Genomic DNA, 15991 nt, shown 5'->3' on the forward strand with positions numbered 1-15991 from the left:
TATTTTCTACATCTGCAGTCAGGGATGCTACAGCAGCATGCATTTTCCTTTGTTGAAAGGCATGTTCCAAATCATTGACCAGTGATTATTTATTTATTTATTTATTTATTTTCTACATCTGCAGTCAGGGATGCTACAGCAGCATGCATTTTCCTTTGTGAAAGGCATGTTCCAAGTCATTGACCAGTGATTATTTATTAATTTATTTATTTTCTACATCTGCAGTCAGGGATGCTACAGCAGCATGCATTTTCCTTTGTGAAAGGCATGTTCCAAGTCATTGACCAGTGATTATTTATTAATTTATTTATTTTCTACATCTGCAGTCAGGGATGCTACAGCAGCATGCATTTTCCTTTGTTAAACGCATGTTCCAAATCATTGACCAGTGATTATTTATTTATATATTTATTTATTTTCTACATCTGCAGTCAGGGATGCCACAGCAGCATGCATTTTCCTTTGTTAAACGCATGTTCCAAATCATTGACCAGTGATTATTTATTTATTTATTTATTTATTTTCTACATCTGCAGACAGGGATGCTACAGCAGCATGCCTGTCAAACTAAGCATGTAGAATGTAGGTAGAATCATCAGCAAAGTGGTACAGATAATTTTCAAAAGAAGCAAAAAAGCTATTGATGTAAATCAAAAATAATAATGGTTCCAGTATGCTGTCTTGCAGTACACTAGTTTCAACAGAGCACAAGATAATATACCATCTTTAGCAACCCATTTGTGCTCATGAAGAGGATTGTATAGCCATTTGCGGAGATGACCCTGAATGCCATTGCCTGACATCTTTAGTTATAACAAGAAGAACAACAAGAACAGCAGAGGGCACTCTATTAGCAGCGTCTGCGACGCGGCTAAAAACAAGGCTTACAGTTCACAAAGGCAGAAGACATTCACCTGACCTTATGTTTGAGAGAGTCAGAGGATCCATTCATTGTTTAGTTAGAAGATGGAACTTCTCAACAATGGAATATCCAAAGCAGCAATTTAACTTATGATTAGACATAGGAAAATTTCAGAAGAATCAAGACTCAAGATTATACGAAATTATACGATCGAGCAATTATACGAACATTATATCACTTTGCTTTTGATTCAGAGAAGTCTGATTGGTTGGTTCATAGTTTAGAAGATCAATCTCTTTTGGTTATCGAAGGATTTTAATTTGAGCAAAAAAAAAGATGCAGCATTGCACAGGTTTTGAGGATTATAGAACAATCAGATCCAGTCGCTTCGGAGGTTTTAAGATTGACCAGGAACTTTTTAACCTTCATGGGAGAAAACACCACATGCTATCGGAAGTAGGAGATGATAATAGAGACGTAAGGGATTGAGATCCTTGTTCTTTTCTGTCAAAACAGTATTTAGACAGCGTTTTCATTAGCAGAGTCCAGCAGGACTCCATCCAAGAGTGAAGGGACAGAAGAGGAGTATGTAATGTACCAGTGACAGACCTGAAGAGTTGCCACCATATATTTATGGATGGTGAGAGGCTTGAGAAGTGTGTCAGGTGAGCTTGATGTTGGGTTCTGGCACATCTAACGACAGACACGTAGACTGGTTGTATGCTATGCGTGAGAACCATCGGTTCCTGTCTGTCGGATTTTCATTTCAGGTGAGGAGTTTCAAGCTGCCTTTGAGCAATTATTTCCCCATACACATCGGAGTTTGTTGAGGAAGGAGTTGTGTGAACTTTCAATGTCTAGAGCCAATGACATGATGGGTTAATCTGAAAAACAGATTGCAGGATAGACTTTCAGAAACGGTGCCACCTTGGTGGCTCTCACAAGACGACCAGGGAAACACTTTCAAGAGGACATACTCTGAGGAGGGCCATGAAACACAGAGGACGAGTAACAGGTTCGAGTGGAAATTTGACATAAAACACAACAAATAATGAGGCTATTTATAGAGATATGATTTGGAAATGCAGCAGATTGAGCGAGGCCTACAGTTTCACAAAAGGCCTTAACTGCACCACTCTGGGCAGTCATTTGAAGACTGATTCCTAGTCAATGGGTAGGGTTGCCATTTAAGTCTCAACAGATTAGGAGGAGAGAGCTGGAATGAGATGACGGGGAAAAAAATCTATCTTTCAGTCATGAGCTTTTTCGCTGACCATGTAGCAAAGCAAACCTTCAAAGCCAGAAACAGACTGGGCATCTGTCCCCTGTCATTCCAAGTTATTCTTTAAATAATGAGAAACCACTGAAGTGAAATATCTCAACATCATTACTTACAGTCCTCAAGTGTGGAAGTTACCAAAATGATATTCATTAATGCTCTTCCTAAATCCAAATAACATTATTTTAGTGACTTACTGACACCCTTTCCACACCCTATACACAGATGTACAATGATGAGGCACACCATGAATTAAAATGCACAGCTTTTCATTGTGTCTTGTGCTTGGTTGTTTCACAAAGACGGCCAGAGTATCTACTACTGCTGGGATTAAATCCAAAAATACAGAAAAGGCATTGTGACATTCCCCCAATCTTGTATGACAACACTTCAGTATGGACCTTGAAGTATCATCATCAAAACGTGTCTTAAGTTCTCTTCCTGAACATGCTGTTTCTCGGCCAGAAAACTCAAAACATCTTGCAATGTGATCAGCAATGTTCATGTTTCTCACAGCAGAAATAGTTGATGCTTGGGTAATGCTTTCAATTGATGTGCAGAACGCAAAAACAAGAGTACGTTTAGGAACAGCTTTTAAATCTTGTGCCCACAATATTTTCCTTTCCAGCCATGTTTCCTGCACTATCACAGCACTGGCTTCTCATCTTTACTCGATCCAGGCCAACTCACTGTATAAAATACAATAACTCCTGAGCTAATTTGTCTCCTTTTGTACTTTTGCTGTCATCTTTGAAATAAATAATCTCCTCTCTAATCTAGATGCCCACATCGGCAAAGCGAATAGTTTCTGCCGGCTGTTTTTTTTATTATAGCACAATCTCCCACCTCATCAGCTGATAGGGAAAACCACCCACTAGATCTCAAACAGTCTGACACTATCTTTCTCTGTCTATTTTATCCCATGAGGTTGTTCAGCTTATTCTGTATTGTTTTGGATAAGTAGGTACCAAAGTGCATTTTTAGTGCATTCTTGAGATGTTCCTCTGGAGTACTATCCCCACCATTCACTCTGGAGCAGAATATTGCCCCAAATATGGGCAATTCCATGCCCTGTAGTAGAGCTCTAGAGTTTCTTGTGCCCACAAAATTGGGTAAGTCTGTCTTCCACACATAAGTACAGTCTCAATAATGGTCTCAAAGTCCTTCAGATTTTTAATCTTCCTATCGTTTTACAGAAGTCATACTTATGTTTACCTGTTGTTGCTGATTCTTCATACACAGCTGAAAGTTCTGCCATCTGGTCACTTACTCCAGAGTTGGATTTTACTTTGTGAAAGTGTTCATATCTTACAGTGTCTTTCTTCCACTTTCTAAATGGTCCTGACACAAGCTGACCATGGTTTTTCTTTCCAAAATCCTCCCCAAAAAAGGAACGCAGTGTTTGCAAAATGGTCCATCACATGATGGTAAATAACCAGACCAGAACGCTTGGTTAGCCAAAACCTCTATAATCTCTTTTTTTTACGAGCCATCCTTGATTTTTGGAAACACATACTTTGTCTAGTTGACAACCATTTCTTAGTTCATATTTCTCATCAGCGGACAGTCTCTCCTCCAGATTTTCCCAAATCAAACTTTTAATTTAGAGCTTCTCTTCATTTGGTAGTCCGCTGATATCTCTATCTGTCTTTGGTTACGAGTGCAGTCTTTGTCAAAGGGTCTGCAATTAAAAAAAAAAAAAAACTAAACCGAACTTGCCATCTGTGAAACTTATTGCATGTCAGAATCATCTGTACAGGAAGGATCTTTTATTCAGTAAATTGTAACTTCTACGCAAAGTTTTGTATGTTCACATTATTTTTGAGAAGAAAAAAAACTTTTCGCATTCACTGAAGAGTTCTCAAGCTTTGAAGCCGAATAACCTTTCTGAACCGCAGTCCCACAGTCTGTTGTGTCCAAAGGCAGCACAGTGTAACTTTATAACCGTTTTATGCTTGTTGGTCATTCTATGCTTCTATCAGGAAAGTCACTAGTTTCGTGGTTGAGGGGAAAAGACCAAGAGGTAGACCCAAAACGACCTGGAAAGATGCTATCAATGGAGGCTTGCAGTTGTTCGGGTTAATAGAGGAGGATGCCTTTGGCAGGACTAAGTGGAGAGGGCATTCAGCCAACCAACCCCGTAATATGGTAAAACGGTCATTGTAGTAGTAGTAGTAGTAGTAGTAGTAGTAGTAGTAGTAGTAGTAGTAGTAGTAGTAGTCATTCCATGCTTGTTGATCATATGCAGTATGTGTTTATAATATTCACCCTAATATGCCCTTGCATATACCCCACCAGCTTGTCTTTTGAGCACATTTCCCACCACCTCCCACCAATCTTGCTTACACATTCTCTCATCCTTACCCCTTCCAACACATTCTCCTTTTAATACAGATGCTTAGGCTCATGGAAGAGCTGTAATAGGGTAAATATTTCCCTTGCTTTATCTGCTCACATGTAAAAAAACAAAAAAAAATCTCCGATTCCCTCTGATCTTTTATCAATCCCTCATACTTTTCTGAAACCGATCCAAAAGTACACATCTCTTTACATGGAGACCAAAAGTGATTTCAAATTGCTGCCCAAAAATAATACTTTTTTTTTGTAAATGTTGATTTTGGTGATGTTGTGGAATAAACCATTTCTTGACTCTACACCTGATTGCCAACAAAGTATCACATTTATGCAATATACGTAGTGTGTTCAAAAAGTATCCGACCTTTATTTTTCGTGCGTAAAAAAAAAGAAGCTAGGGAGGCGTTGATTGGTGCACGTATGTAGACGATCCTAATGCGCACGCGTGAATTTTTTCCCACCTGCAGAAGCTGTCTTTCGACGGCAGACCGCCGATGAGTGAGGACATGTAAGTGAGCGCCGTCGGATTTTCGTTTTTGACAAAATGACGGAAAAACTTGAACAACGCTACTGCATCAAATTTTGTGTTTTTTGGCCTCGGGGATGTTGGATGCTTCCATTGTGATGACTGCAACTTGGTTTCTGGGTCGTACCCATAAACCCAGGACTTATTGCCAGTGATCACTGTGTTGAGGAAGCTGGGATCGCTGTTCACAGTCTCCAGCATGTCCTGTGCGATCTCCAAACGGAGTTGCTTCTGCTCAATCGTTAGCAGCTTTGGTACGAACTTCGCTGAGATTCTCCTGAAGCCCAAATCCTCCTTCATAATGGAATGAACGGTGTTGAATCTTGCGGATCGTTTCCACTTTGGAATCGCCAAGCTTTACACAAAATTTGATGCAGTAGCGTTGTTCAAGTTTTTTCCGTCATTTTGTCAAAAACGAAAATCCGACGGCGCTCACTTACATGTCCTCACTCATCGGCGGTCTGCCGTCGAATGACAGCTTCTGCAGGTGGGAAAAAATTCACGCGTGCGCATTAGGATCGCCTACATACGTGCACCAATCAACGCCTCCCTAGCTTCTTTTTTTTTACGCACGAAAAATAAAGGTCGGATACTTTTTATCCTATATAACTATATAATTATGTGGGCATGCCAATCGAGGGGATTGTGAAAACTTGATGGATTGACATTGAGGTATAGGAATAAAACAATTGTGATTGTTCATTTTCAAAGTTGAAATGCCCCAACTCTCATCTATCTATAATTCCAGTAATCTCTGTACGTTTGTACGTTTGTCTGTGACCGCTGTTTCTCGACAACCACGGGTCCGATATACTTTTAACTTGCCAGGTATATTGCTGGGGACCCGAGGATGTGCCTTTTCAAGGTTTGAAATTAATCGGACAAGTACTTACCGAGCTATGTCCAAAAAACGCTTCAACCAATCAGAGAGCAGCGAGCTATCACGTGTGCCGAACGTGGCGATCAGACTCTACCTCGGACGGCACATTTGACAGCGTATTCATTTATTTCACGTTGGAAAACTATGTTGCCGTTAAACTATGTTTTAAAACGAATTCAAACTGCGATTAAATTAAAACGATTCATCGTAACTGCGACGATTTGCGAACTTCCGGCAGCCAATCACAGAACGCTTTGTTGCGTAGGCGTGGCCGATGTGAGACGAGCGGAGCTGAGCGCGTTACGAGCTGACCGCCATTACGGTACGTAATTCGATTTCTTATGCGCATTATTTCTCCCAATTCAGTCAGAGCGAAGGGCGGAAGCGAAGAGCGTTGTTTTTTTTGTTTACGGGCGTACGGGCGGGGTAGAGCGTACGGGTAGCGTTTTTTTTTTTTTTGGCAAGGAACGGGCACCCACGTACGGGCAATGCCCTAGTTTGTATAAAATCGAGTTGGTGACTTTTTTTTGGCCGGAAACCTTTCACAACTCTTTCATACATGGCATATATTTGTCAAGTGTTTAGTTATCTCGACCTCGATGAAAGTAACTTTGTAACCTTTAAATGACTGCTGTGTTAGTGCTCTGCCACAACATTTCAGACTAGCTGTAATTCTGAATAAGGTACCTTTACCCTCCCCACTACCTTCCTCTGTACATTAATTACATTGCATTGTTAAATATTGTACCAATGTGTATTTTTCATTTTGATGGAACAGAGAAATTTCCTGAATTCACGGAGAATTCAAGAATTTGCTAAAAGGATCGGTGCCAAGGTAATACAAGTTATAATACACGGCACTCGCAGTTCACATATTTATAGTAGTGACAATATCTGAGGTTCAGTTGTACCACTTTTTAAAATATACTCCTGCAGGTATGCACCCTGAGCTCTGCTCCCTTGCTGTCATCATTCCTAAGATTTTTTTTGTTGAATTGCCAGTGGAAGTCAAATGTCTATGCTTTATATTTTATAACATGGACAAACAATTATGTAGAATCTTGAATATAGTGTTCATAACCTTTTATAACCAGAGCGAATATTCATGTTCCATTTGGTAGAATTAGTTATTCTGCTGCAACAAGTTAACTATGAAACATCAAGGTGAGTATGAATATTACAATGTGATACAAAGCAAAAGCTTTGATTCCAAAACAAACCAGAGTGAAATCAATAGCATGCCATCGCAAATCCCCATGCTTCCCACCTTAAACTAAGTTGAAAGATGGCAAAACGTTTCATCAGGAATTGACCCAATATCAAATTTTGAGTAAAAGAATTTTTTCCATTTTGACTCCTGTGACCCATAAGTCCATAAGTCCCCACTCCTTGGGACATGGTGAGGACAAATCCAAATTTTTTTTTACATGTCTCCCAATGTTGATGACGTATACAAAGTTTCATTTAAATGTGCCCATAATTAAATTTTGGGTATCACATTTTGACCCCTCCCCTATGACACTGCTCTCACACCTTCTTGCTATGTGATGATAATGATTACCAATTTTGGTAAATTTCTACACTGTTTAGGATGAGATAGCATGATGGACGATGGGACACACACACAGACAGACGGAGCCGATTACAATATCCCCCAATTTTTATTAAAAAGAGTGGGGTCAAGACAAGTACAGATACGCCTCCGGTGCCTGGCAATACCGCAGTGCAGCTCATAGAGACTGCATTGGGAGGGAGAGGTGTACAATAATTGATTGATTAATTGTATAATTAAAATCAATAAAAGATTATCACAAAATATTTTCTTAATCAATTGGCTAATAGCATAACTAAACCACTAGTGCTTCATCCGAAGATGTATCTTTTAGAAATTTAATTAAATAAGGCATTAATAAAAAATTAAATAATTAATTGATTAATCAATAAATAATTAATCGATTAAATGATTAATCAATAAATCAAAAATATCCTTGATAGCCACATCACTTGGTCACTGTCATGTCCAAATATTAGCTTCCTAGCTCAAAAGGTGCCTGAGATATTGGCCAAATGAGAAACAAAATAAATAAATGATTAATAATGAAAATAAATAAATAATAATCATTAAATAATTAAATTATTAATCAATTCGGTCATAGAACACATAAACCACCACCATTTCATCAGAATCTGTAACTTCAAAAAATTTTTGTCATTAATCGAATAATTAAATAATTCATCGATTAATTGATTAATTAATAAATCAAAATTAGCCTTTGCAGCCAAATCACCTGGTCATGGGCATGTCCAAATATCAGCTTCCCAACTCAAAAGGTGCCTGAGTTAATGGTCAGAAAAGAAAGGAAATTTAATTAATTAAATAAGTACTTCATTAATTGCTAATAATTAAATAACTACTCAATTAATTGATTAATCAAAAAACAAAAAATACTGTTTTTGACATAGGACTTCGTCACTATTGTGCCGAAACTTCAGCTTCCTAGCTCAAAGGATGGCTGAGATATCGCCCGGACAAACAAACAAACAAGAAACTAGTACAGATACATTCAAAGTACACCGCCCCCATGCCAAATAATTAAATATCCTCCAGAGCGGCATTGCTGGGGTGCATCCGGCAATACCACCGTGCAGCTCATAGAGACTGTATTTGGAAGGAGAGGTGCACAATATTTGATTGATTAATTGCATAATTGAAATCAATAAAATATTTTCTTAATCAATTGGCTAATAGCATAACTAAAACACTCGTGCTTCATCCGAAGATGTAACGTTTAGAAATTTAATTAAAGAAGTCATTAATAAAAAGTTAAATAAATTAATTGATTAATCAATAAATAATTAATCGATTAAATGATTAATCAATAAATCAAAAATATCCTTTATAGTCACATTACTTGCACCGTCATGTCCAAATATTAGCTTCCTTGCTCAAAAGATGCCTGAGATATTGCCCAGATGAGAAAGAAAATAAATGAATGATTAATAATGAAAATAAATAAATAATAATCATAAAAAAATTAAATAGTTAATCAATTGGTTAATAGAATACATAAGCCACCACCATTTCATCCGAATCTGTAATTTAAAAAAAAGTAATTAATTAAGTCATTCATCGAATAATAAAAAAATTAATCGATCAATTAATTAATCAATAAATGAAAAATACCCTTTACAGCCAAATCACTTGGTCATTGTCATATCCAAATATCAGCTCCCTAGCTCAAAAGGTGCCTGAGATATTGCCCAGATGAGAAATAAAATAAAGAAACAACTAATAATGAAAATAAATAAATAATAATCATAAAAAATGAAATAATTATTCACTTCGCTAATAAAACACGTAAACCACTACCATTTCATTTCAAGTACTTAATTAATCGCTAATAATTAAATAAATCATCAATTAATTGATTAATCAAAAAACAAAAAATAATGTTTTTGACAAAGTACTTGCTCACTATTGTGCCGAAATTTCAGCTTCCTAGCTCAAAGGATGGCTGAGATATCGCCCGGACAAACAAGAAAGAAAACAAACAAACAAACAAACAACCAGAGTGTAAACTGAGTACTCCCTTTCAGCGTACGTCATTGCCGAGCCCTCTTTGGTGCCCGGCAATGACGATATGCAGCGCCTGGAGATGGCATAGAAAAGGAGCGGTGTACAACAAATACAGATACATTCAAAGTACACCGCCCCCATGCCAAATAATTGAATATCCTACAGCGCAGCATTGCCGGGGCGCCGAATACCGCAGTGCAGCTCATAGAGACCATTGGGAGGGAGAGGTGTACAATAAATTGATTAATTGTATAATTAAAATCAATAAAAGATTATCACAAAATATTTTCTTAATCAATTGGCTAATAGCATAACTAAACCACTCGTGCTTCATCCGAAGATGTATCTTTTAGAAATTTAATTAAATAAGTCATTAATAAAAAATTAAATAATTAATTTATTAATCAATAAATAATTAATTGATTAATTGATTAATCAATAAATCAAAAATATCCTTGATAGCCACATCACTTGGTCACTGTCATGTCCAAATATTAGCTTCCCAGCTCAAAAGGTGCCTGAGTTATTGGCCAAATAAAAAAGAAAATAAATAAATGAATAATAATGAAAATAAATAAATAATAATCATTAAAAAATTAAATTATTAATCAATTCGGTCATAGAATACATAAACCACCACCATTTCTTCAGAATGTTTAACTTTAAATAAAAATAAAAATAGTCATTAATCGAATAATTAAATAATTAATCGATTAATTGATTAATTGTTTAATTAATAAATCAAAAATAGCCTTTGCAGCCAAATCACCTGGTCATTGGCATGTCCAAATATCAGCTTCCTAACTCAAAAGGTGCCTGAGTTAATGGTCAGAAGAGAAAGGAAATTTAATTAATTAAATAAGTACTTAATTAATCGCTAATAATTAAATAACTCCTCAATTAATTGATTAATCAAAAAACAAAAAATACTGTTTTTGACATAGGACCTGCTCACTATTGTGCCGAAATTTCAGCTTTCTAGCTCAAAGGATGGCTGAGATATCACCCGGACAAACTAACAAACAAACAAGAAAACAAGAAGGAAAGCAAGAAAACAACCAGAGTGAAAACTGAATACTCCCTTTCAGCATGTGTCATTACCGAGCCCCCTTCGGTGCCCGGAAATGACGTTATGCAGCACCTGGGGATGGCATAGGAAAGGTGCGGTGCACAACAAGAAAACAAACAATCGGAGTGAAAACTGAGTACTCCCTTTCAGCTTGCGTCATTGCCGAGCCCACTTCGGTGCCCGGAAATGACGTTATGCAGCACCTGGGGATGGCATAGGAAAGGTGCGGTGTACAATACTTAAATAAAAATACATGAGCTAACCACAATCAGTGGTGTAATGGTTAGTCTGCTCTGAATCCCGGGTTCAAGCCCTGACCGAGTCATACCAAAGACTTTAAAAATGGTAAGTGCTGCTTCCTTGCCTAATTTAAGGATAGAGTACAAACAAACAACCATATGTTGGCAACTATAGCACAAGGTCTCTGATGAGCCGAATCGCTTCCTGTGTTGAAGTTCCTTGTAAGGTAAATCATTATCCACATGCTAAGCCTGGTGTTGGCTTGTTGATTAATTAAATTGCTTGTTGATTGCTGGCTTAAGATTTTATGAAGGGTATTGAGTTTGATCCCCTTCCGTGCCATTGAAATAACATCAGGTGGGTTGACTCAGCCTGTCATCCTTCCTAGGTAGCCAAATGAGTACCAGCTTACTGGTAACAGGGGCACTGCATCAGGGGCATGGCCATACTTCCAGAAAATGATGCAACCAGCAGCCACAGGCTGCATACGAAACAACAACAACATCCTCACGCTTTTTCAAATAGAACGTGGCTGATATTGTAATATCTAGACTGATATCGGCTCTGTCCGTCACACTATCTATTCCTAAACAGTTGGAAAGAAATTCACAAAACTGTAGTTTTGATCACCACATGGCACAAAGGTGAAAGGGCTGTCTTGGGTATGTCTGTTTCAGCTTTACACATTTGGATTTGGGAAGTTCCTCCCATTCTTCCTTACAGATATGCTCAAGCTCTATCAAGTTGGATGGGGAGTGTCGGTGAACAGCAGTCTTCAAGTCTTTCCACAGATTCTCAATGGGATTCATGTCTGGGTTTTGGCTGGGCCACTCAAAGGATTTTCACGTTCTTGTTCTGAAGCCATTCCAGTGTTGCTTTGGCTGCATGCTTGTGGTCATTATCTTGTTGGAACGTAAATCTTCGCCACAGTCGAAGGTCTTTTGCACTTTGAAGCAGGTTCTCCTCAAGGATTTGCCTGCATTTGTCTCCATACATTGTTCCCTCTATCCTTACAAGTCTCCTAATTCATGTTGCTGAAAAGCATCCCCATAACATGATGCTGACACCAGAATACTGCATGGTAGAGATGGTGTTATGTGGGTGATGAGCTGTGCTTGGTTTCCGACAGACATGTAACACTTTGCATTCGGGCCAGAGTTTAATTTTCGTCTCGTCAGACCACATAATCTTTTTAGTGGGGGGGCCAATGTAGCAGATTGAAATGCCCGGTGAAATTGCTTGTTAATTTTTGGACACTGGTTGGGCTGTCTTTAGGGATGATATAAGTTCTAGAAAAAATATGTCTCCAATTGTTTCAAGTTCTTTATGGCGGCCATTTTGGATTTTCAAAATGGCGGATGTCGAAAACGTAAAATTCCATTATCTTGGCTTCTAAATGACCTAGAGTTTCGATTCTGGTGTCCAGTTGTACATTTTTGGGGATAGAGAATTGAATGAAACCTTCTTTAATAACCTACAAGGGATAAAAATAGGTTTTTATGGCACAGCCGAACCAGTGTCCAAAATCTAACTTAATGCACATCTATCTTAATTGTTATTTGTTATTTGTATGTTCCAGATTCGTGACCCTGAGCTATGATGGAGCCAAAAAGCAAGAAAACCAAGAAAGAAACTGATTTCACACTTTGCATTCAGTGCCAGGATCCCCAAGGTGCACTAGTGACTGAGCCAGCACTGGGCTCATATGCAAAGTTTCTCCAGTTCATCCAGGAGAGGGCACGATATGGTGATGCCGACTTCAAACAGATCAGCGAACGATTAAGCTGTTTCACTGCCACTGACTTGAGGAACAATAAAGCAAAGTGGCACCGGGCATGTTATGGATCTACATGCAACACTGCTCACCTGGAGTGTGCTAGAGTTCGCCACCAGAAAGCCTGCGAACATGGCGACACCCAGCATCTTCATAAGAGGTGTGGACGTCCTTCTTCTGCACCTGCCGCTGCAAGTACCTCAGGTTCTACGCAAGACGAGACTCTTCGCTTCACACGTTCATCATCAACTCCATTCAACAGACACCTTTGTTTCTTCTGTCAAGAGGTCACTAAGGAAAATGTACATGTTGTATGCACGTTCAACGCAGGTAAACAGCTGAAGAAAGCTGTTGAAGAAGGCAGCAACCACAAGTGGAAAGTTCAGCTGAGTGCTGCCATCAGTGCACATGATGCTCATGCGATCGACGTCAAGTATCATCTCCCATGCTGGGTGCAGAATGTCCAACGTGCTCCCAAGAGTGGGACATCAAGTGATGACAAAGAACACATACTGCAAGAAACTAATGTTATCAAAATAGCCGCAGACATTGAGTTTGTCAGCCTTGTTCGCTCTCTACTCCAAGCTGGTGAAATTCTCAACATGTCTGACCTGAAGTCGGTTTACTCCAGGATTCTTGACAATAATGGTGTGCACAATGTCCCATCACCTACTACCCAAGGCATGAAGGAGAAAATCAACTCTCACATTGATGACGTTCACTTCATGAAACCAAAACGTCGAAACGAGTCAGACTGTGTATTCTCCACTGCCGTGCGTGATGCAGCTGTCGAAGATGCAATGACGAAGACAAATGAAAAAAACATCGAACAACTGTTTGAGAGTGCCTCTGTTCTCCGCAGTGCCATTGCTTGTCAGAACAAGCACCCATGGCAATTTGAAGGAGAAATGAACACTGATGATGCTGAAAAGCATGTACCCAAAGTACTCTATGCTTTCCTCCGCTGGCTACTGGAAGGACCAGCCACGAGCATTGAGCCAGAGACTATGCGCTCAGCCACTATTCATCGAGATGTTATAACCATCAGTCAGAACATCATGTACGGCTACAAGTCAAAACGCCAAGTCACGTACAAGCCCAAAGAGCCAGATGCACCATTCCGCCATCGCTTAGAATGGCCACAGCAGCTTGCCGTTGCCATTGTAGTCCATCAGTCCACCAGAAACAAGAAGCTTCTGGATTTCCTGCATGGGTTCGGTCTGTCTGTTGATTATAGTCGGATCTTGCGGTTGGAGACACAGCTGGCCAACTCAGTCATAGAGTCTACGACAGAACAGGGTGTATACTTTCCAAGAACCATGTGCATAGGGACGTTTGTCTTCTTTGCAGTGGACAACAGTGACTTCAATGAAGACACACCTGATGGGAAGCGGACACTCCATGCTACAGCCTGGGCACTCTACCAACGACGGGAACATGCACCCTCCACAGATGAACATAGAACACTGACACTACATGACCGAAAGGCCAGACACCGCTCACTCAAGGTTCTGACTGCTCCAGACTTTGTTCCTTGCCAAGCACCAAACAAACAATCTGCCACAGGTACCACGTATAGCTTCAAGACACGGTCAAACCCAGATGTCACCAAGCCGTACTCTGCGACGGACACAGTGTGGCTACTTTCACGCACAATCATGCGAACAGCTGAAGCTGAGGACGTACAAGACGACATCATCCCACCAGATGACCAGCTGCAAGCTGCAGAACCCCAGCATGCTGACCCTGTTGGGTCACTCGTCCACGATCCAAAACAACCACCTGGCAGTAGGATCAAGCATCACGATATCCCAACTTGGACAGCCTACAACTCACTGCTCTCCTCTTCGAAGCCTCTGACAGAGGTCAACGCCCTGCCATTGGTAGCAGCACCAGCCCATGAATGGCAAACACTGATAACAGTCTTGAAACAGACACAGCAAATCAACTGCATGGTCATGGGTCCCGATAGGAAGACAGTGATCACCTTAGACATGGCCCTGTATGAGCGAGCCAAACAGCTGGCGATGACCAGAGATGACTGCAAAGGCAAGTGGGTACTGCGACTAGGGGAGATGCACACTGTGATGGCTGCACTGAGGGCTGCTGGGAATGCCATAGAGGACAGTGGTCTTGACGAGGCTTGGTCTGAGGCTGATATCTATGGCCCAACAACGACCAGACAAATACTGGAAGCCAAGCACATGAAGAGGGCTTTGGAGGCCCACATCACCACTGTCCAAGCCCTCTTCGACTTCTATGTGGACGAATTCTTCCAAGAGCATCCCCATCTGAGGGGCCCATGTACCCAGTCAGCACAACAGGTTGCCCAGAGCTGTCATCTACACAACCGAGAGGAGATGACAAGCGCGCAGAACAACATGCTAGCTGTCCTCGAGTCAAACGAAGTCCTGGAGGCCATGGCAAAGTTTGATGAGAGGAAAGAAGCCAAGAGTCCACTGTTCAAGTTTGTGCGACGCTACATGCGGATGATAATGCTGATATACACATTCATCCGTGCCACCCGTGATGGACAATTTGAGCTTCACCTGTCTTCACTGGATGAGATGTGCATATACTTCTTTGCACATGACAAACAGAAATATGCCAGGCTGACTCCCCGGTACCTTGCAGAGATGAAGGCCCTGAAGATGACAGATCCAGGGATCTACCAAGAGTTCATGGATGGGAACTTCAGTGTCCATAAGAATGAAATCCCCTTCTGTGCTGTAGGTGTGGACCATGCACTGGAGCACATCAACAGGATCATGAAGGTGACAGGGGGTATTGTGGGCATTGCCCAGAATGCCAGTGCCCGCGAAAGGTTCTTTCTGACAGCACCAGAGCTGAGTAGGCTTGCTGAAGAAGCCCGTCAGATGGCTGGCTCACAATCAGCTACACGCAAGGAGCACCACGACCTATCAACCACAGTCTGGGCTCGGCAGGAAGACAACATTCGTCGACTGAAGAATGTGATCAGAGAGTCCATGAATCCCATGACGCATGAGGGTGAAGACCTGACGACTATCATCACCAAGGTGGTGATGCCAGCTGAAGTACAGAAGGATGTCTGCAACCAAGATGAGATTGGTCAGAAAGCGTATAACACGTTTGTTGCAGAGCGCATCAACACAAATGAAATCAACCTTTGGGCCAGAATGGGAAAGGTCAAACTGAAGATGTGGAAGAGTGCCAGGAAAGCTGTGAAGCACAAACTGGCAGACAAGGTTGTAGAGCTGAAAGACGACAGGTCACTGTTTGCGCGCATGCTGATCGTGGCCCGCTCACGACCAGAGATCAACTTGAAGGATGCCATAGGTCAATATGAATTCACCGCGCTTCCACGAACCCTCTTTGCAATGGCTGGGACACTACTACCATGCACAGACAAAAGCAAGCTCATGGGCATCCTAGAAGATCTACCCAAGA

At 40.6% G+C, this 15991-nt stretch overlaps 1 protein-coding gene across 1 annotated transcript in view; it reads left to right on the forward strand.

The window, feature by feature from the left end:
* C10H18orf63 (chromosome 10 C18orf63 homolog) overlaps positions 1-15991 on the forward strand; it is a 135962-nt gene that overhangs the window by 62720 nt on the left and 57251 nt on the right. The window contains exon 4 of the mRNA XM_068127436.2: positions 6681-6737. Within this exon, the coding sequence (XP_067983537.2) occupies positions 6681-6737 (57 nt within the window). The remainder of the gene's footprint in view (positions 1-6680; positions 6738-15991) is intronic.

Source organism: Myxine glutinosa, chromosome 10 (genome assembly GCF_964187855.1).
Source record: "Myxine glutinosa chromosome 10, kmMyxGlut1.1, whole genome shotgun sequence".
Taxonomy (NCBI): Eukaryota; Metazoa; Chordata; class Myxini; order Myxiniformes; family Myxinidae; genus Myxine; species Myxine glutinosa.